General features: G+C 40.5%; 1 protein-coding gene across 1 annotated transcript in view; it reads right to left on the reverse strand.

Moving 5' to 3' along the window:
- LOC123964006 (protein kinase C beta type) overlaps positions 1 to 23,737 on the reverse strand; it is a 96,356-nt gene that overhangs the window by 29,759 nt on the left and 42,860 nt on the right. The window contains exons 4-8 of the mRNA XM_046041169.1: positions 16,084 to 16,195; positions 15,311 to 15,439; positions 4,769 to 4,925; positions 3,995 to 4,129; positions 2,114 to 2,210 (exon numbers count right to left, since the gene is read on the reverse strand). Of these exons, the coding sequence (XP_045897125.1) occupies positions 2,114 to 2,210; positions 3,995 to 4,129; positions 4,769 to 4,925; positions 15,311 to 15,439; positions 16,084 to 16,195 (630 nt within the window). The remainder of the gene's footprint in view (positions 1 to 2,113; positions 2,211 to 3,994; positions 4,130 to 4,768; positions 4,926 to 15,310; positions 15,440 to 16,083; positions 16,196 to 23,737) is intronic.

A 23,737-nucleotide genomic window follows, 5' to 3' on the forward strand; every position in this document is an offset into this window, starting at 1 on the left:
GTCAGATAAAGTTATTGAGTTACTTTGCTGCTGTAAACATTAATGTTGCTGCTCTAGAAACAACATTTAGCTGTATTTAAAATATTAAATTAAAAACAACCAGGCAGTTAACATGTACGATTCAATATATGTTAATTTATTGCAAGTGATATGTCATCTCAATATATAACGTTATTGGACATTGAATATTTTCCTCATCCCGTGCAGGCCTACCTCATGCCCGTTGGGTCTGGTCTTACCTAATAAGCATCACTAAACAGTAAAGTATTGATAGTGGTATCGATAAAGAATCGGATCGTTAAGCAATCTCAATAAGGGTATCAATATCGATAAAAATTAATGATCCCCATCCCTAGTCACATAAAAGCAACATCTTGCACCAGAAAATTCTGAAAATGGAATTACACCTTTTATCTGCCTAAATCATCACATGGGCCTGTAGCAAGCAGAGGAACTAGTTTCATCCTCAGTCAGCTACAATCACAAGGGAAAAATCTTCAATCAAAACCTTAGAGGTAAGTGTTTCCTAAACAACAAATAGTTAATTCACAGAAAACTGGACACCTACACTGCAACACTCGCTGAAGAAGATGTAATTATGGTCTGAGATTTAGGTCGAAGGCCAATTAGTAACACTCGCTGCCATGTGGGTCGACCAACATGTGGAACTGTAGCTGTATGTGATGATGTGGATTTATGTTTATGATGTTTGTGTTTGTTAAGATGGTCACTGTGTCCAATTAGGTATAGTCACAAATTCCTGCGGTAACTTGGTCGAGAGATGTGACAGACAACACATTGATCCCCGACCAATGATAGCTTGCCATCTTTCAAGGCCTGCATGATGTCATCAGGAAGGAGGTACTAGAGGCCGACTTTCAGAAACAGGAATGAAAACAAACAATGGCGTCCAAAGCTGTGCGTCTGATAATGGCTGTCAAGACCAAAACAACATTGACTTTCCTTCTGTTTGACAGTTCCACTTAGCAGCACCAACGACATAATTTCTCTATCGATTCGCCATGTTTACATCTGTGCATGGGCCCAATGTCACAGAACACGTCGTGGAATTTATCATACAAGGCGAGTGAAGGCAAAATAAAAAAAAAATTTAAAATCAGAAAACTCAGACACACTACTCTGTCTGGACGTCATGAGGTGTCCCAGATGTGGCATCGGTTATTGTCCACTATGATAAAATGATTAATTTATCTGACATTTTCTGTCTCCTTTCCAGGTTGCCTTTTTGCGTTCATTGGAACAGTGAAGATGAGTCATCCTTCTCTAAAGGTTCCTGTCACAGGCCATCTCCTCCCAGTTGTTGAGGTGAAAGTGGCATTTCCTCAGGTGGGATATGAGTTTATCCTAGTAAAGCTTGTCCCCCTTGAGTGCGCTTCCCCTCCCCATAGAGTGCCTGTTTCGGGAGATGGGAATTTGGCATACTGAAAATATGGCCTGTCCATCGCAGTTGGTGTCAAGTGATAGTTGTGGAGATACTCGGTAGGTTGGCTTACTCCACTTTTTTATGCACTTTGGTTTATGTACGGATTAAACGAGATCCAACATGTTTATCAGATTTACAGATGCTGCTAGGCAGAGGCAGGCTTGCTGTTCCCCTCTGTGTCCAGTCTTTGTGCTAAGCTAAAATAACTGATCCTCTAACTACAACTAAAGCTAAGGCAGGGACAGGTGAGAAAACAAAAGCCTTTCCACTGAACTCTGTGATCAACACATCTCTAAATGACTCTGATGTTTGTAGCTTAGTGTCAGCGAGACAGAAGGAGAAACGGAAAAGAGAAGAAAAAAAGAGGAAAAGCACAGAGCGGGTTTATCCTCTCCACTGCCAAATGTGTTAATGAGTGTGCCTAGTGGTCAGCCACACACACACACTTCTGGACCTGCAGTGTGCCAGACCGGATGGTACTATAAGTGTGGCTGCCAACTGCTAACAGCTCTCCCAGGGAGGCTCTCACTCAGACACACACAGATAGATAGTGTGCGCACACACACACAGACATTCACAAGCATACCATACCGACACACACAGGCACACAGTTGCAAATGCTTCCGCATAAAAACAAACAGACTAAAAGGTAAAAATGCACACACACACCTCAAATTTCTGCCGTAGCTCCTCGTTGCCCTCCTCCCCCTCCGGAGCAACGGGAACATTGAAGTACTCGCCTTCTTCCTGAGAGAGCAGCTTGAACCTGAAGAGAGAGAATATTTCCAGCCAAATCAATTCCCAATTAGTTTATACAATGTGTGTGTTTAACTGCTGCTATTAGCTGAAGCTGTCGACAGTTAGTGCACTAATTTAAAATCCTAAAGAATAAGCTGATTATTTAGTAATTCACTCTCCTTCATGGTGATCTAGCAAAGCCTGACAGAGATGGGCCCAAAAGACAGTTGAGACGCTTATCATTTAACAAAATCAATAGAATACAATTTTTCATATTGGCCCCATAACAACCAATGCCACAACCTCATACTTCACAGCATCACCATATTTGTAGAAAATGACATTGGGATGAGTGTTTATGCTTTCGTGACACAGATGATGCTGATGCTGATACGATTTTCCTTTTTTTCAGGTTTCCGCCTTCTCAGTAAATGTGGGTGCTGTTACCATTTCTATCTGCAACATTCCCATTTTATTCTTTCCACTTAGACTTGTTTGCTGTTAAATCAGTCATCACTGTATGTGTGCAGTACCGTCAACAGTTGTTGATATTGTTTTAGGCTGCTGCTATTGACAATCTACCAACCTGAGATTAAGTTTAACCTGAATCAATCAGACATTTTGACTCTCAAGAGTTACTGTCTGCAGATTTTGTCAAGTATGTTCATTTTTGTGAACCTTGTGGTCCTGCCCACTGCGCATTTTGGTAATTTCAAGGCCAGGCTTGTGGAACATCTGTGACACACCTGGATATGAGGTGGGATCTAAAAGCATATTATCATATATTATAGGTGGGTGTGATAGATGCTGTGATCATGGCCAATCAAATTCACTATTTTCATCTCCTTTAAACGCAGGGCTCTCACGGGCATCATGCATTGTTTGGGAATCATCACAGTAGCTAAAATATACTGCCAAGAGTAGTAGGAAGGCATGTGATTCATTGTTATGTACAAGTATGTGATGTATGAATAATGTATAAATATTGGTTCAGATCAGCGTTTGCACAGTGGAAAGGAAGGTGATCAAACACAGGTTGCTATTTTTCTTTTAGAGGAGTGATATATTTTTCAGAAAATTAAGATGAATTACTCTTATATTGTAACAAACACTCATATTGTCTCATATTGTGTTTGGATAGTGATGGAGTTACTCAGTTTATGTTAGCTACAAATTACTTATAAATTATATAAAATTAACAACAAAACTTGCAGTCCAGTAATGAAATCATTTTCTAATATTTCACACATTGTGTGAAGAAGTAGTTTTTCAGTCAAATACATTTTTGTTAAGCTAGATAACCCCATTACCACACGTCACATCTCGGCTGTTCATGTCACTCTCACTCTGTTCCTCCTCCTGGCTGCTGGTGCCAGCAGGTGTGAGGCTTTGGAGCAAGTGGGAAAACACACACTTAGCACAGGTTCTCTCTGTTCTGAATATCAGCTTTTTAATGCCATTACTCCACCTCCACCATTCCGCCTCAAACGCCGGCATCTTATTAAAAACCCTGACAGGGCAGCATCAGCAAAAAGAGAGGAAGATAGAGCGATACAGAGACTGAGTGAAAGAGAGAGAGGGAGGGAGGGTGCCGGAGAGATAAAGGAGAGGAGATAAAGACACAGGATAGAGATGATTTGGCACCGAGTATCACCAGAATAAAAAAGAGGAGGTCTAACTTGTATTCCAAGTATTTCTCCAACAGTGCAGTAATGAAAAAGGTCACCTTCACTCTCCCTTCTCCTCTACCTGTGATGTTTCTATGCCTCGCCCCCCCCCCAATTCATCCATCCTTCCCTCCTTTCATCTTACCATCCATCCACTCCTTGTTTCTGGAGCTCCGAGATGCCGAAGGACAGCGATCCCATGAAGTCGTTGCGGCTGGTCAGGTCCCAGTCCCACACCTCCACCGACAGACGGCGGTCCTTATCGTACTCCTTTAGGTGGCTGGGAGAGAAACAAGGACAACTAACAGTATGATGATAGCTGACAAAGATACCTGTAGGTCTTATAATATTTGGACCCTTTCCCCTTAAGTTTGTAACTTTTAAAGTCTTGGATTTATAATTTCCATTCTTATCCTGCCATTAAAATTTGTGGCCTCCATTTCTTCAGGTAACAGTCATCTCATTTTCCAAATACAAAAAAATATAGTAGGAGCTGTCTGTAACCCGGCCTGTGTGTTACATTTAGGATCCATTCAGACCTCACAAGCTTAAAGCAGTCTATTAAATCTCTTCTATTATCTGTTATTTTGATATGTTGGATAGGTGCTGAACATCTGCAACCAGATGCCTGAAAAGGCAAATCTCAGCCTTCTTCCATGTGGCTTATTAAGAATGTAATTGCAGCCAACTGCAGGAAACGACCCCAAAAGCAAGGTTTTCTGAATATAAGGAGCCAGATGTTTTTATCTGAGCGCCAGCGGTTACACATGCTTGGAAAGCTGAGCATAATGTGATGCTCTTAACACGCTGCACTGAGTGACTGAGAGAGATGAAAAAGAGGAAACAGAGATAAAATGGGAAAAGACTTAATGACGGAAAGGGAATACAGACAGAAATATAAATACAACAAGAGCCTTACAATTTAAAGGTCTCATTCCAGGTGGGGTTGAGGCAGCACTTTATGGTCTTGGTCTTCTGTTTACTCTCACTGCGGGGATCTGGGATCAGTTTAAGCTTCACATATGGGTCTGACAGACCGTTTGGATCCATAGGAACCAGATTCCTGCCCTCTTTGACTGGGGGGAGAGAAAGGGAGGAAAAAAAACAGGAAAGTAAGGGGGAGGGTGGAGATAAGAAAAGAGAGGGAGAAAGTGACAGAGAAGAAAAATAAAAATCAAATTGATTTAAAGTAAGCATCATTATCAATGACATTTTGTGGATAGAGATGGGAAATGGTTTGTGTGAGTGCAGAGCTCAACTTTTAGGATTTCATATCAAACTATGTATTTAAAAATGTCCTACAAGAAAAATAAAAGACACAGTATTATAAATAAGATATAACATTTTCCTTGTATCCACATTGTGAGACAAACAGATCAAACAAGGGAGAGGGACAGAGAATCCAATAGATTTACAATAAAATATACCAAATATATATCAAATGTAATGAAATGCAACCTTATTAATCACTTACATAAAAAAAAAAATAAAGGCAACCCACCTTCAAAGTAATGAAAATATGTAACACATTTTCTGTACAAATTTAAACTTCAGCTTGGTTACTGTGTAGATCATTACCTTTTTAGTTTTATTCACTTACATTTTTACATACCGGTATGGACTCTCCTCTCCATTTGGTGAGCCATTTTCCTTAAAAGCTACAGTATAAGAGGAGTAAAATAACTGTACTCTACTGGACTATTTAGCGACTCTGATTCATGAGTGGAAATGGCAGGTGGGTTCAAATGCACCCTCATTGTACTTGTATTGCACATGATCTAGAGCAATTGTGCCGTTAAATGAGGATCTTAGACATTTAGTCCCTGTCAGAAGCCGCCAGTAACTTATCAATGACATCACAATTAATTTTAACCCATATTTAGCAGTTTGGCAGGTGTTAACCTTCAAGCCTCATGTTTATATGTGTGAGCTGAATTTTGAGAGTACTTCTTGTCAGTAATCTACTTAACAACCAAACTCCCCCCTGAAACTAACAAATTAAATTAGGCATGGTAAACTTGTGGCAGTGGAAAACAAACACAAGCACACACACACACACTAAGAACCCCTAGAGTTGTATTGGGGGTTAAAGCCTTGAGGTTGCCAGATCTGTCTGTAATGACCATGTAGACCGATGAAGGTTGCCAGTTCCAATACTAATCCTTCTTTTGTGGCCGTCTGTTATTGGGCTGTAATTGTATTCCGGTGGCGTAAAATCCCCTGCGATTGGAGTGTGTGTGTGTGTGTGTGTGTGACAGCAATTATTGTTTCTGGTCAAGTTGCGAGGTCACATCCAATTACCAGAAGCGGGCTGGTGTTGCTGTGTCTTAGGCAGCTCACTAGGGAAGCACTCAAGAACACACAAAACACACACAGAAGAACCTTTCCCACCCCACACTAGGGCTGAACAATTTTAGAAAATAATCTAACTGCAATTTTCTTGCGATTGCGATTTAAAATGTGATTAATTTTTAAGCTCTTTACCTTCTGTATTATTCAAAACGGACAAGCAGTAAATCAGTGTATAGTATGACCAACACAATATTAGATAGATTAAACATACACTGTTCTTTCTTGTGGGTCAGGCCTGTGTTATGATGAAATCAGGTGATTCATGAATTATTATTATGAGCAATGATGGAGAAGAAGTATCAAATTTTAATAATATGAGAAAGATAATTTGAGTCAAGTCATGGCATTAAATAATATGACATAATATCAGTTAGGCCTACATACAGAACACAAGAAAAACACAGTTCACCACAGTGTGTTGTACAGTAAGAGCTCAATACAAAACCCACAGTTCAACCACCAATTAATGAGTCTATCTCAGTTCAAATCTCCTAGGAGTCCATCTTTCTATATCCCAGTAAGCAAACAAAAAATAGTTTGAGGTTCCATTCAAAAGTTGGCCAATGAAAATAAAACGAAGTGACGCCTCTTGTGTTTAATAGACAGGCTTAGTAATTCTCCGACAACACCGGAGTTCCCCTGCAGCCTCCGATGCTGGTGAGCAGCGCACTGGCTGTAACCAGGCTGTAACTCGGGACAGAGTGGGCCTCTTTCGGACTTATGCGACTGGTGGCTGTGTGTACTTCGGCTATCGATACCGAGCGCTACAATACACTTACCTAACTACACGTGTCTTTCTGTTGTGCATTTTTCCTGTCCGTCAAAGCGACAGATAGCTCGACAATTTCACTCACCACCACCAAGTTACCTGCGGGTGACGGGTGCTACTTTCATTCCCTGTATGACACTAAAGTTTCTGTAGTGTCAGCTTCTGTCAAGCTTAAGGCCATTGTAACAAGTCATGGTACAGCGTAACGTGCAAATTTACGCTTCCTCTGCAGACTGGTTTACTCTTGGGTATCATGTGATCAGAGTGTAATTGCAGCCTTTGCGATTAGAAAATCACGTTTTATTACATCGGAATAATATCAGCCCTAATCCACAACTTTATTACAAACAAACCAGGCTTTATACACACGAACTGATGTTTCTCGTTCGTTGGACCATTTTGTGACTAGAAGTCCTCATTGAGACCTGACCAGAGCCGGCGTCAGACTGAGCTCAGCAGGAGGGCATTTATTTTCAATGGGTGGGCACTAGTGATGGGGAATTTATTTTCAGATATCCTATAGTTAGGCTAGTTATTATTGCTACCGTTTCTGTAAGTGAATTGCCTGAAGTGATGCAAACCATCTCCTCCTAAACCGACTTTATTATAAACAAAGTTAACAGCACACATGTAGTTTAACTGCTATCTCACTGACAGGAGAGCATTTTATTTCTAGTTCGCTCATAAGCGTTTACACCATGTAGGCCTACCATTACCAAAATAATATCAAACACATAGGCTACACAGAGATGATTCTACAATCTCCATTATCAAAAATAAATACACAGCTGTTTCTCCACGGCGGGAGGGACATTTCAGGACATTGGACAGCGCACAACTGAAAAAAATGAACTAAAGAGCCTACTAAATTCATTGAAGTCTCATCACAACACAACAATGCACAATAGTGCACTTTGACAGTAGGCTACATAATACTAGTTACAGAAATACACTAACAACCGGCCTACATGAAACTTTAAATTGAACTCACAATTAGAAGAGCTGAAGACGCCGCTTGTGAGCTGATTGGAATTTCTTCTGAACTAGTCTGGCGTGAAGCTGAGAACACATTTTTGAGAGAGGAAAACAAATTTTCGCATGTCGCGGTAGAAGCACCAAATACCAAGGCCAGTTGGAGTGCCGTCAGTACAGTGGGCCTAGCGTTTTGTGATGTTTGGACAACGTTGTCGGCGTCGCAGAGCCACGAACTAGCAGGTTGTGGCGAATTCTGCCTGCCTGCCGAGAATTGCATGGACCTCGCGGGTGGTAACGCTAATTCATGCTGAGAGGTGGGTGCAAATCTCGGCAGGTAGCCTACAACATCTGCTCTGCCGAATTATGCGGTTACCACCACATATTTTTGCTGAATCATAAGGAACGCTACTTCTACTAAGTGTAGGCTAATAAATTATTAACGACTCTAAATGTTCATAAAATATATAGGCTACTTCATTTCGTTGATCATCTTTGATGTACCCCACAAAGGATATTATTGCGTTTAAAATCAAGTTTTTGGAAGTGCAGGCAATTCTCCGCAAGCATGCAAAACCCGTCATAACACCGGGCTGTCTTTATCTTACTGTATGGGGCCAGCAGACTCGTTTATGGACTTGTGGATGTAGTAGAACTTACAGTCATTTGAGAATCAGAGTTAGGGTTTATTAGGGTTTGGAACCATTTTCTAATGTCCATTTTGGAGCATTCTGAGCTACTTGCTTTGTTTTTATATGTGCACTGCCACCAGGAATCTCCCGCTAACTCAAAATGCGCCTAGGCCTACTAACGTACGTTGGGAGGGGGGAAGCAGGGGGGTTTCCTCACAGAGCCACACTTTGAATTTTATGTTAGCTTATGTTTTCAACTAATAAACTGTTTGTAAATGTATATTTTTATTATTCCTCACTGAAATGTGAATATCACAACTCTATTTGGGGGGGCATAAAAGACTTTTGGGGGGGCATTGCCCCCTAATGCCCCCCATACCACCGACTCCAGACCTGACCCTGGATAGGTTCATTTTAGATCAGATCTCTACTTGTCACCCAGCATCATTAGCACAACACAGACAACAAAAACAATTATGGTGGGTGATAGCAAGAATAAACAGTTTCAGTATTAGATGAGACTGCAAGTGGACTTAATTTCACAGATGACAAAGACGGCTGCCTGAAACAGAGAGAATGGCTGAGACAACATCTTGTGTACAGCAGATCTTGTGCTTCTTGTATTGTCACCACAAATGAACCTGAAAGTTCACCTGAAAGTGAGACTTCATGCTGTCACCACCTAATGTGATTCGTAAAACATGGGTCAAACAGCTGCTCCTAATAAAAAACTGAAGCACGCTTTTATACTAGAACTCAAAATGTTTCTTACAATTAATGATTGAGATGCAATGCCCTCAGAGATGCGGGAAACGTGCCGCATCCTATCTCACCATGACGTAAAGGAGAGCTTCGAAGTGAGTTCACAGCGTGAGAAAACTTCAAGAAGTAGGGGAAATTACCTTTTCATGCTGTTAAAGCGCTATGCTACGCTAAGCTTCGGGAGGTTAACCACAGCACAGACCAAACGGCCAGCATTAAACCCTCAGCGGAGCAGGTCAATAAATATTAGATGATGCCTGCTAAAGTGACCATCAAATGCTGGTTGAGGAGGGCTATAAAGAGGGTAGCATGCCAAATAGTCTCATAGGACACTCACAGTAAATAGAGGAGGGTGTGTGTGTGTGTGTGTGTGTTTGTGTTTGTGTGTGTGAGTGAATGGATCTGTTTGTGCATGCACAGGTGTGCACTGTACATGTGACTGTGTATGCATGTGTGGCATTCTTGTTTGCATTCAGTTTGTGCTGATTGCAAAGAGCATGCATGGGTCTGTGCACAGATGTGTGTCTGTGTGTGTGTGTGAGAGAGAGAGAGATAACATGTATTTGAGTCTACAGGGAGGGTGAGTGGAGATAAGAGTGCAGTAACAGCAGAATACTGTATGTGCACAGCAGCGTGGGTGTTGGCAGTGCACCTTTTCCCATGTGAAACTGCCTCATCGGAGTCTTACTATGTTTCTTGTGTTCTGTCCAACTGCTACTTGTCTAAATGTGTGCTGCTAAATCTGGGAATGTGTGTTTTTCCAGATCATTTCATTTTGGGAATTGTGAAATGGTAATCACGCCGAGCACAGTTCAGTTTGGACAGGTGAGAACCACCAGATGAATCACCAAAAATCGGCACCAAGAGGCCTGATAAAGAGTCTAGATCTCCTCGTGTGAGCTCAAACGTCTGTACTAACTGTAGGAAACAAACACAAAAATAAGTTAAATGGTTCTGAATACACAAATTTTGACTGGATGTTCATTTTAGCTACTTTATTCCTACATGTGTTGTCAAGGAATCATTAGATTATTTAATTTGAGCGATGACAAGTCAAAAAATGAAAAACCCCTATTAAGGCCGAAAATTTATCATGACTAATTGGTTGAGCATACTTCACTAAGCCTGACATTAGATATGAATAGAAATGTATTCTAACATTACTCTAATATTACTTGTCCCCTTCTGGTGTGCTCTGGTATTAGACCAGTGTCCTTTAAATAACAACAACAAAATGCTTAGTACTGTCTGTAATGTGGGCATGAATATCAAGTTTAAGGGTTCAAATTGCCAAGATGTGGCAACTGTTACACTTATGGACTTTTGGCTTAGGTGTAAATAAAATTAAAGCTGGTGAAAGCAACGTTTGAAAAACTAGCAAGTGACAGCTAGATTCTGAAAGAACCAAACCAAAAACTACGGGGAGAGGTAGGTAGGCAGGCAGACATTTATTGATTGCTGTTAGGATATAAAGATAATTTCAACGAATATAAAAATAAATTGCCAAGCCCATTTTTAATGAAATTATAATGTCTTATATTCTTAAAGTTCTTTGGGTGCTACGTATGTTTTAATCTTTGCCTTTAAGCCAACACACAGCCAGCCAGAGTTATCATTAGTGTATTAAGGTGCCAGTATACTCCAACTGCTTATTGGGTGGTCGAAGTGCCCCTCTTCACAGAGTGAGTGGCCAGCTGCATGGTGATGAGAAAGACAGCAGGGTTTGAAGTTGTCTCTGTGAATGCCGTCCAGTAGGGACTGTCCCAAAACATGTGCCATTATCCCCATATTTAAACAATTACCGCATCTCTCCCCTCTCTATGACTTTTTACACTGCCTTTTGGAACAGCTATGAACACTTTTGCTTCCTGATGTGGTCGAACGACGTCGCACAAATTTGTTCTTTTGGATTATTTCCACATCCCACTGCATTTTCCCTGCTGGAGTTCCCCTCTGAGCTAGATGCTGATCCTCCATCTCCATGGGCACTGTTCTGCCACTGACCCTTAGCTGTGATCTGCCAGTGAAGGGGGAGAGAGGAAACTTAAAAGTGATCCATAAAGTGTCCCTTTACACCCACGTCAATTGCTTTGATTAAATCCACAAGTACTCCACAGCATAAATGCATTTCTCAATGAAGCAGCCATTTCCACCAGCTCTTGCTACATTAAACTTTAGAATAATTCTAAGTCTGTGGTAGTTTTTTCCATATCACCGCAATGAGGGAGTGAGCTACTGGTAGCTCCACAATGACCCCTGTGGACGGAAATGAGTACTACATCCTCTACATCCTCTACTGCCTTTAAGTGTTGCTTGTAAGCTATTATCATAGCCCCTAAAAGAAGAGGATTCATCACTAAAAACTGCAATACAATTTAAATCCTGAAAAGACAATCCTTATGTTGATGTGTTCTGAGAGTGATTAACAGATACGACTAAACTCTAAAGAATAGCAATTTTCCTTGACAGTGTCTACCATTCAGCTGTATTTTATTCTATTCTGTTTTATCATGTAGCACTCATGAGGTTTAGCTACTGCTAAAGGTTTAGCTTTACTTTTACTGCTGTCTTTATGTGATAAGTCTGCTCTCTTATCATTTCCCACAGTAAATCCCAGCTAATGATCAGTCTACAAGCGTGGGAACCAAGAACAGAGAGTAGGAGAGACGGATGAAACCTAGCAAAAGACCATGAAGGGAAAATACTTTAACTTTCCGAAGTATGTATGTATGTATCTTTTCAAGATATTCAAATAACTATTTTAGTGATATTTAGATGAACAGATCATGTTTATTGATTACATGCTGTGCAACCCCAGATGAACCAATCATCTCTTTCTTTCACAGCAGAACTAGTCATTACTTTTCAGTCCTTAAGTAGCATGGTCAAGAAGAAATCAATTACATTTTCCTGAATTGGGGGTTCAACACAAACTGTATAATGTTGCTTTCATGTGCTCATTGAAAACTCCCCCGACAAGTTTGTATGGCACATTCAAATGTTATGCATCTATCTATTATCGGTAAGTCATCTACTGTTTGGGGAATTGAAGTGAATTGTGAGTGAATGGTGGCACAGCTAAAGTTGGGGTGGATTTAGGCTTTGACAGCGTAATCCAACTAGCCATACTAAAAAAGAAGGTAGTCAGAATTTGGATATGAGATTAACTGTGATTCACAATAGATAACTCCCTTTTGAAGCTTTTGTTAAATCGTGTGAATTCTTATTTCAGCCAAAAGTTAACTCTACATCAAGAAAGTCAGATGTTTGCAGTTTAATGTGCAGCTGTAACTGAGTTGACAGTCACAGAGCAAAGTTAAACCTCTGCTCCCACCTGCAGGGAAGCCAAGACACTACTAGTAAACTGTTGTCGTACCATTTTCCACCTACTATCCCTTAAATAAAACTCGAGGCAGGTCAGGAAACTCTCTTCAGGACAGAGGTGAGCCTACATTTAGCCTATCCCATGAGACGTGTTCAGGCAAGAAATTAATTTAGTATAGATTAATGTCAATGGCAGAAAACATAGTAATAGTTTTGCAATATGATCATGCAAAAAAAATGGCTCAATGCCCCAACATAGTTATTTAACCTTACCAAACTAAATGTGATGGTCAGAAAACCTTGAAATTTAAGGGCAAATCATTCTAACAGCAGTTGTAACGGACAGTGTGAACATGAGTGTACTAATGATAATAGTGCACTCACACTCATACTACATGATGAGTGATCATCACACTCATACTACATGAAACTTGGCTGACAGGGCTCTCGCCGAACAACACACTGCTTCATATTCATACAGCTGTATCACACACACACACACACCCACACACACAGACACATTTTTGAGATGCTTCCAGAAACATTTTAAACACTCTAAAACATTATAACAGGAAATGTTTAGTTCAATCACTATCATTCGGGAAGAAATCACAGAAGAAGCAGACAGACTCCTTGTGTACACCCACAGTATCCTCCATACACCAGAACTCTATGCAGAAGGTCAACAGCAAAAACTCTCACTCTCCAATTCTACCCGTCACATCAAAATTGCTCTCGAAATTACATTTATAAAGATGTGCCATAAAAAGAGTCTGTGCTTGTCAATATAAGAGTTTTTTTCAGCGGAGACGGGAAAGTCTAGGTGCTGTGGCGCTGTGAAACATAAGCAAATTAATTAGATTGAGGGAAAGTTGTAAGTAAGTACTCCAAAAAACCCCCCAACCAAATAATGCAAACATGCCATTACACTTGTTGCAATAGATAAAAATATATCTCTGTTTGAGGAAAATATTACGAAAGAGGACAAATCCCCCTTCTGTGATCCAGCTTTGTAACAAAACCTGCCCAGTGGTAATATTGTAAGTAAGGCCAGTCATACGGAAACTGGGGTGTTGGTGACAATGACACTACTACACAACTTTCAGCGTTGGCCGATGGCCGTGCTGTTCAGACTACACAACTGGACGTCTTGTGACGGGAGTCTTGAAGTCGTTGTGGCGTTCACATTACGTGACTGATCGGGGACAGAGGATCACACACTACACGCGCTGAGAGCGGCTGTATCACCCGACGCTGGTCTCCAAACCACGTTTTGTCAAGAAAACACACGTGAAATGTGAAACGGGAAATGATGCGAACCTACAGACAAAACAGCTGTTGTTTGTTTGATAGATACCAATTATAAAGACAAAGAATATGGGTGAAAGAATGGATTAGCACACGCAGGTAGCAGGGATTGTCTGAGCTACAGAGAGATCTGGAGGTGAGTAAAAAGTGTTTGCAGTGAAAAAGTAGCTGCCTGCTCTCATTGGCTAGATGTGGATGTCGAGTTGGCCGACTCTTCCAGATATTTGGCATGCTAGATATCTGGCAGGCGTCGGTGATGTGTCAGAAATGTGTCAGGGAGCTGTTTTGATGTGTCGTTGAGTAGTTCACACACAACGACTGGCGACCGCCGATCGACCGCTGATTTACCCCCGATCATAACCTGACAGTCGAGTTGAGCGGCAAATCGGGCTAAAATCGTGTAGTGTGAACTAGGCTTAAGGGCTGCTTGTTTTTCTCAGTGATGCTTCTTCTCAGTCATCACTCCAACAGCAAAATACAAATGCTTCAGTGGGTGAATGCGTGTGACACACCGTGTAAATGGATCTGACTCCTGTTTTTCTGTTGCTGGTTGGATACAAAGTGAAGTAACACCTCATTCAGTGTAGAGAAACCATGGAAATAATCTCATTTACAGGAAATCTTTTACTTCATATTTGTATTTATAATAGTCTGTGTCTGTCTCATATTACTTCAGCAAGATTGTCTACAGTAGGTCACAGAGCGTCAGTCATACATGCATTACACTTTGTGTTTTGTGCCACAGAGTGTGTTGGACTGGGAGACGATATCATCTTAATGCCACTAGAGTACACATTTCTTACTAAATGAATCAAGATTAATAAAAATATGTTCATTAAAACACCAGTCAGCTCCAAAACTGCACACACAGTATTTATGTTAACTATCCCACAAATATAGCTTCTATGAAGTATATTTGTATTGATGTGATTTGTAATCCCAGTGTGTTTTTGACAACTGTTTATCAAGTAGACATTCTTTTAAAATCTTGATAATGGACACAAAATAAATGAATGGTTTGTCTGATCACATATCTTATTAGTTTTGCTGTGTCTGTCCTTCCCTTCTGTATGTCTACCAGTAGAGGGCGACAGATGTCTGGTATTCTCAAACATGAATTTACAGCAAATGGCTTTTCAGCTGCCCTGCGATGGACTGGCTACCTGTCCAGGGTGTACCCCGCCTTTCGCCCAATGTAAACTGGGATTAGCTCAAGCCCCCCGCGACCCTGTACGCAGGATAAGCGGTTGACGATGGATGGATGGCTTTTCAGCTGATGACTGTCTCTATATACAGTGTGTGTGTGTGTGTGTGTGTGTGTGTGTGTGTGTGATATACATACTGGTAACAGTGAGTACATTAGTCTTGATTTCAGCAAAAATCTGGAGGCGACCTCTTCTCTCAGTGTGGTCTGTCCCACACAGGCTCGGCACATTGGCCACACAGCGCTTATGGATGTTCATCATACAGTCTGGAAAACAGACACACAAAGACACACACACAAACACACACATACAGATGTATTTGTAAAGTTTGTTAAGAATGTATTCTCTGAATATTTCGTTCAGTGCCGACACACCGCCCTTCAAAGTATTTTCACATAAAGGTTTCACAAATCTGAAACTATGTTTTAAAGAAACCTTAACCTCTCTGGGACAATCTAGTCCAGATTTGAGAGCTCTAGGTATAGTGGTTTTGGATCTGGACCTGGTCTAATGTGGTCTACATGCAAAAAAGCAGATAAATTTCCCTTCAAAGTATTTTCACAAATAAACTAAAGTTTTTTCAAATCTAAGAGTTTTTCAGACAGTGTTAAGGCTTTGCCTAAAATGCCTAACATCTTTCACAAGAGTGAGAAGTGCAAACAGAAAATAAATCGCTCAGCAATGTAAGTTAACTTTCACTTAAGTTGTCTATGAAGATTCTCAGTCATCCAGGTCATAGTTATCCAACGAAGGTTAAAGTCAAGGGCAACCAATCTTCAACCAAGTCCAGTTGCCCTTGACTTTAACCTTCGTTGGATAACTTTCACTTAAGTTCCCCTTAACTGCCGAATCGGAAGCTAGAAAACCATCAGAAAGAGTTCGGCATGTGTGCATTGTAGTGAGTACATACGGTCACATCTCATGCCCTGGTGTATGAGGCCGTACAGCAGAGAGCCACAGTGGTCGCAGAAGGTCGGGCTGGAGTAGGTGTGGATCTTAAACTTGTGCTTTGCCCTCGGGTCCTGGAAGGAAGGCAGAAATAATCATTTTAATCTATAATCAGTTTATAATCACATTTCCTGTCTTCTTGTCCTTAGACTAAGAGCATTAGACGGCAGGAAATATCGTTCAGAATAAAGCAGTGACATTTTTTATATAATTTTGTTGATGTGCTGCACTAGTGTTAAATGATTCTGTAAATATGCAAAACTGAATAAAATATAGTCTGTTTTTCACATGTGCACCATCCTATTTATTACAAAAAGAATAAATGGACGTCTGGAATCAAACCTATTAGTTTCCATCCTGTTCCATCACACTGGGTTTTATTCACACCCATCTTTTACCACCATGCATACCCCTTCCTCTTGCCCTTTTATTCTCAGCCTTGCACCTCTGTGCACATTCTGTATACAGACAATGTAGCAATGTAGTATTTATTTACATGGGCATCTGCATTGTAATCTGATCAGGATAAGTTTCATCAGAATTCCTTTGTTCACATCAGTTTATAAAGACTACAAAAGTAAGTTACAACTACCATTAACAGTCTGATCTGCACGTGTGTGTGTGTGTGTGTGTGTGTGTGTGTGTGTGTTGAGTATGTGTGTCCACATGTAATAGCAAAAGAGAGCTCTGTATGGAGTCAGGCTTCCATGAAGTTTGTTAAAGCCCCATTGAATTTAAACAAAGGAGATACAGCAGGTAGACAAGAGATCACATCAATCTACTACACAAACACACACAAACGCACACACACAAACATGCACACACACACACACACACACACACACACGGCGTGGCCTAGTTGATTGTTCTTTGAGTTTCAAGGTAAAAAGTTCAGAGCTCTTTTTCTGCTTAATGTAAACGTTCCTCAATAAAAATATAATGATCAGTATTTTTGTTGAGGAAAGGAAACTCAGGTACCAATTCCAGAAACATAGGCTATTTCTGTCTGATGTGTGTGTATGTGCGTGTGTGTGTGTAACACCTGCAACCATGGCCCAGTGAACACCTGCACCTACCCACTGTGGTTTCAGTGGCTGACACACACGCACACACACTCACACACGTAAGTAATGAACACTGATGGACTGCTTATTCTTAACCACTAACACACACAAATGCAGCCACATGAACCCACGGACAGTGGGAACATCCAATCCACCACTTGACAGAGATCCAGTTTGTGTGGTGAAGCGGGGATACTTCAATGTAGGAGCTGAAATATTTCTGCCAAGGGAATCCATCAAAGTCACCAAACATGCAGCTACAGCATTTAATATGAATTCCCAAACCATCTCCTCAAGTCTAAAGTGCTTGGATGGCAGTGTTTCCTGCCAAAGGTTTTTTTTTTTTGTTATAAACCAATTCAGGTAGCCACCACAAGTCTTTGGTGTGTGTAGACAGTTTTATTTGCTACGTGTTCATGTCCCATCACCTCATGAGCCATTGAAACGAGCTGATGGATTTCTTCCTCTCCTTTACACCTGTCCTGGAAAATAACACTTAATTTAGGCTGCCACGGCCTGAATTATACCCAGCTTCCCCAAGGGGTCTTTAGAAATGTGTGTGTGTGTGTGTGTGTGTATGATTGTTAAGTCGGACTGATTGTGCAGCTGCCTATGATTGCCTGTATGTCTGTGTGTGTTTCTTTGCAGTGTATGTGTTTGCGTTTGTGTGAGTGCATCTGTGTATGTTTCTATTCTCCGCTGCTTCTCGCCTTTCTCAAGGACAAGACCAACTCCTGCTTGTTTTTGTTCTTCTGAAAAACAAGGGAAGATTGTGCTGCTGGAGCTCCAGCAATGAGCAACAGCAGACAGGGAGTGAGTGATATAAGGGCTGATGAGAGAGGGTGCCAGCTTCTTTCCAAACACATATGGTTAAACACATCCACCCTGAAAATTCAAGAACTGATCACAAAACAAAAAGCAGTGAATAGGGACAAAAATACATCACTTTTTCAGCCTCCTCCTCCTATATTAATCAGAACATGTGATCTTTTGTTAATGGCTGATCAGTCAAATCAGAAAGATAGATAGTCTATAGAAATGGTGTGAATACATCTGTCAATCAGTTTTACTGTACTATACAAGCATCAAAAATTGAAAAGCAGGGAATCAGGCCTGTATTAAGGAGTGGGCAAATGTTCCCTCTGGGCTAACAACCTTTTTTCTTGTGATTTTGAGATGCCTGAAGAGTTAAAAGTATCCAATAGCTGACAAAGCAAAAAATTTAAAAATGTCCCTGTTACATTTATCTGACACTTTTATGCAAAGCAACTTCCAATTGCTATATATGTCCGAGGTCACGTGCCTCTGGAATAACGAAGGGTTGTGTCTTGCTCAGGGACACATTGGTGTCTCACAGTGGATTTGAACCCGGGGCTTTCACACCAAAGGCAGCTGTCTTATCCACTGCTCCATCACCACCCCCTGTTATCTCTATTTGTCATTACTGTTATAAAATCTCCATCTTATCGTGTCATTTCTGTCTATAAATAAATACTTAAAACCTCAATTTCTCTAAACAAGTGAACCGATTTGCAGGTAGCAAGGGGAGAGTCTGTGTCTCAAAACAAGAAATAAGAAGGCAGATGGCTGCCTTAGATTGAAAAAAATGAAACTTGATTTTACAAAACGCTTTAAACTAATTAAAAATGATAGAGCCGGGGGAGGAGGATATTAATACCGAGAAAAAACTCAGAATTTCCGAGATTCAGAGAAGTCATGCATTATCATCAGGTGTTTGTGCTATTAAAGGCTCTGCATTATGAAAGCAGATGTTAATAACTGCCGTCACATATAAGCCACTTTCACCAACCATGAGATACTTCCTTCTTTTCATAGGCCAAAACAATAAAAGCTGGGGAAGAACTGCAGACATTTATAAATGAATAAGATGTGACACATGCTTTCAAGTGGCTTTGTTGCAATCCCTCATATTTGCATATCTAACTCTTGTCTTGTATTATTAATGACACATGAAAAAAACTTGATGGAACACTATTTTCCCAAGTTTTTTCTCATAAACTTACCACTTTATTCTCAGAGAATGTTTGAATTTTTTTTCTCATAATATCATATTATATAATTTTTATATAATAATATTAACTACCCCCTTCTGCTCAGAAATGTATTTATTTAATTTTACCTACAATGGCCCTTATAAACAAACTGAGTTACAGTCAAGTAGAAATATTCTTGTTGATGACTTGAAGGACTGCAAAACTAATTTGATAAGAAGGAGATTTTTTGCAGTGATGTTCTGAACCTTCACATTTATCTTAGGGACTCCTTGAGATGTGGGTTTGGAGCCACTACCCTCAACTTTTTTTACCACTGTTTGAAATTGTGTTTCCAAATAAGAACAGCATGATCGTAACAAGGTGAGAAGGTGGTGTGGACTAGTTAAGGTCAAACTAGCAAACGCTAAAAAACTAAAGCAAAAACATCTTTAGATTAGGGCTGAAACGATTCATCGATTAAATCGATAAAATTGATTCATAAAATGCTTCGACACAAATTCTTTGCATCGATGCTTCGTTTAATCCATGTAACTATACAACACAGTGTTTCAGAGGGACAATTATTACTGTCGCACATCGTGTGATTATGATGGAGCTGTTTGCAAAGTGGGGGAAGAGAGAGAAAACAGCGAGGGACACAAAAGAAAGAATCCAAAGTATGGGATTATTTCAAGCTAAAGAAAACAACAACTCTGGTAGTCTGTCCACCGTAAAACAAAACTTTTGTCGCCTCGGCTACAGCACGACGGCACCTTATCAGAAAGCAGCCGGTGTTCTGTCAGCGGACCACAGACAAGGTAACAGTAACTTTAGCATTTAACTGAAATCATGATTGATTGTTGAGTTGAAGGCTAGCCAAAGTAAGCCGCAGTCCTCAGCTGAAAATGTGCACACGTGCGTTTGTTCTCCCTTTTGGGCCGCAAAAGTACTTCTTAAACGATGCATCGATGAATTGTTTAAATAATCTATAGAAACTTTGCATACTAAAATCATCGTTAGCTGCAGCCCTACTTTGGATACAAGAGTCTACAGCCATGCTAGCAGCTCTGAGAGGTGCTTTAAGCTACATGCTAACATCAGAATGCTAACATGCTTACAATGACCAAACTAACATGCAGATGTTTAGCAGGGTATAATATTGGCCATGTTGACCATCTAAGTTTATCGTGTTAGCATACTAACATTGGTTAATTAGCACTGAACACAAAGTTCAGCTGAGGCTGATGGGAATGTCATTAGTTTTGCAGATGATAAACCAAAGTATTGGAAAAATGTAAGTTTAAGTAAGAGCTGATGATGGCGCTAGAATCGAAATCAAGGGTTCCCCAGAGTTATTACAATTTATCCGAGGGGAACATGAATGTCTGTACCAATTGTTATGGCAATCCATCCTAAAGTTGTTGAGACATGTCACTAAATACCAAAAATGTCAACCTCATGTTGGCGCTAGAGGTAAAGGCAGGGGATCACCAGAGTCAGCAAGATTTATCTTCTGGGGTCGGTGGATGTACAAAATGTTAGGGCAGTCTATCCAATAGTTAATGACACACTTCAGTCTTGGCCAAAGTGGTGGAGCTACTGACAGAACAGAATTGCCCCCATACAGTAGAGCCATGATGCTTACACAATGTTACACACATAATTACAGATAAAACTATCAATAAAAATCAGCTGTGAAGCCAAGGCATTGAATATAAATCAATTCTTTCACACAAAGTAATTTGTAAAGATATCGACAAGGCCAGGGATACATGACCCAAATTAACTGTGACTTACTCGATGATATGATTTAACAGCATATCTCCAGACATGCTTTTTTCTAGGGGAAAAATAATGTGATGTTATGTCTGAATGGTGGCACATATATATACTTTATTTACTTGTACTTTTACAATGTAGATTTTTTTTGATTTCACACAACAGTTTGACTACTTGATCTTTAATTTTTCCTGCCTGCACATTGCCAACTTTTTCAGTTTCAGCCTCTTGTTTCTCTGTTAGTCAGTAAGACCCCACTAATTGAAAGCAGATGGCACGGTGTGGTGCTCCTGGGCAAATGAGTGTATTGCATGGCATATGTTGTGTTACTGGGTGTCTAAACTGAAAGCCCGTTCATAACATCAGCACACGATGCCAGAGCAGTGATTACCCATTAGTCAGTGCTAACACTGTTTTGACTGTTTCTTTGTCATTGTGCTTTCTCTCACTTTCTGCTTTTATTTTGTTTTGGTTTAACACGCTGTTGTCCATTATTTTCCCTGCCAACATCAGTCAACTCCCCCCCCCCACACACACATCCTGTCATGTCATTCATGGTGCTGTGTGACAGGCAGACAGACAGGCAGGTTCAGAGCAGACAACACAGAGAGTCCTGGCTCGCACTTACTGACATAAAAACTTTTTTTTCCTTTATTGATTTTGTCTTTAGTCCACTCACTCTTCTCAAGTTAGTGCTTACTGACTTTCTGACATTTCTGCAGCGGCAACCATCATGTACTGTTGTACAGAGTAATCTTATCATAAAACTGCTGTGTCTCAAAAACCAGATGCTGTTTGTTGGTTGTGTTCTAAATGAAGTACAGTCCCCTCCAAAAGTATTGGAACGGTAAGGCAAATTCCTTTGTTTTTGTTGTTCACTGAAGACATTTGGGTTTAAGATCAAAAGATGAGTATGAGACAAGAGTTCAGAATTTCAACTTCTCATTAAACAACTTAGGACATATCACAGTTTGTTTGAACCCACCCATTTTTCAAGTGAGCAAAAGTAATGGAACAAATAATCTTAAAGTAAATAACATTTAATATTTGGTGGCATAACCCTTGCTTGCAATAACTGCCTCAAGATCCATCGAAATCACCAAACTGTTGCATTCTTCATTTGTGATGCTATTCCAGGCTTTTACCGCAGCTTCTTTCAGTTCTTTTTTGTTTCGGGGTGTTTCTCCCTTCAGTCTCCTCTTAAGGAGGTGAAATGCATGCTCTATCGGGTTAAGGTCAGGTGATTGACTTAATAATAATAATAATAATAATAATAATACATTTTATTTGATATTGTATTATTTGATTTGGTGCCTTTCATGGCACTCAAGGTCACCTTACAACAAAAAGCAAAAGTACAGAGCATCATAAAAATAGCAAAAGAAAACGAAAGGAAAAATAAAATTTAAAACATCAACAGTCAAAATGGGAATTGATGTTGTACATTGTTACAGTGAGTATGCTAGTTTAAAAAGATTAATTTTGAGCACAGTTTTAAAGTTTGTAATAGAGTCCATTGTACGGATGTGTGGGGGTAGAGAGTTCCAGAGTTTGGGTGAAGCATAGGAGAAGGCCCTAGCACCTATTGTACAGAGGTTTATGGTTGGTAGTGTCAAAAGACTTGCTGTGGAAGGACTCAGGGAACGAGATGGAGTGTAGGTCTGAATGAAGTCAGTGAGATAGGTAGGAGACAGATTGTTGAGGGCTTTGAATGTTAGTAATAATATTTTAAAGTTAATCCTTTGTGATACAGGGAGCCGGTGTAGTTGCATCAGCAGAGGAGTGATATGTTCTGTGGACTTGGAGCGTGTTATGATCCTTGCTGCAGTATTTTAGATGAGTTGCAGTTGGTGAATGAGTTTGTTAGGAATGCCTGCTAAAATTGCATTGCAGTAACCAAGTGACCAAGGCATTTACTAGGACTTCCGTTGAGTGTTGAGTTAGAGTAGGGCGTAGTCTGGAGATGTTTTGTAAGTGGAAAAAGGCAGTCCGGGATACGTTATTGATGTGGCTGGAGTAAGAGAGGGTACTGTCCAATATTACACAGAGGCTCTTAACCTGTGTGGAGATGGGTATGACGGTTCCATCAATAGGGAGTGAGCTGGTATTGGTTTTTGACAGAGTAGATTCTGAACCAATGAGCAGTAGCTCAGTCTTACTCTGAGTTGTAGGTAATTTGTTGTCATCGTTGTCTGAATGTCATGTAGACAGGCAATAAGTGTACTGGAGGGGAGTGTGGAGCTGGGGTTTGTAGACAGATAAAGCTGTGTATCGTCAGCATAACAGTGAAAATGGATGTTGTAGCGCCGGAAGATGTTGCCAAGAGGGAGGGGGTAGATGATAAATAATAGTGGTCCTAGCACTGAACCCTGCGGTACTCTGTAGTGGACTCTGGAGGTTTCTGATCTGTAGGTTTTGGATTTTTACATATTGTGAACTTCCTGAGAGGTAGGAAGCAAACCATTCATAGACAGTGCCCCCAACTCCTATATTTGCCAGGCGGTCCATGAGGATGAAATGTGATACGATGTCAAAAGCTGCTGTGAGGTCCAGGAGGATGAGAATGGAGAGTAGACCAGAATCTGCTGCACGGAGGAGATCGTTGGTGATCCAGGTGGAGTTTAACCAGGTGTGGAGGGCTGAGGATTCTGGAGAAGTGCCCTGCTCCACGGGTCAGTGTGGGAATAGGACCAGAAATAAAAACAGACTTTCCACATGCACTTAAAAAGCTTATAAGGTCATTAAAATCCTTTTTGGTCAGCTCTGACTTTTCACGAGC

The sequence above is a fragment of the Micropterus dolomieu genome, linkage group LG02 (assembly GCF_021292245.1).
Source record: "Micropterus dolomieu isolate WLL.071019.BEF.003 ecotype Adirondacks linkage group LG02, ASM2129224v1, whole genome shotgun sequence".
In the NCBI taxonomy this organism is placed as follows: domain Eukaryota; kingdom Metazoa; phylum Chordata; class Actinopteri; order Centrarchiformes; family Centrarchidae; genus Micropterus; species Micropterus dolomieu.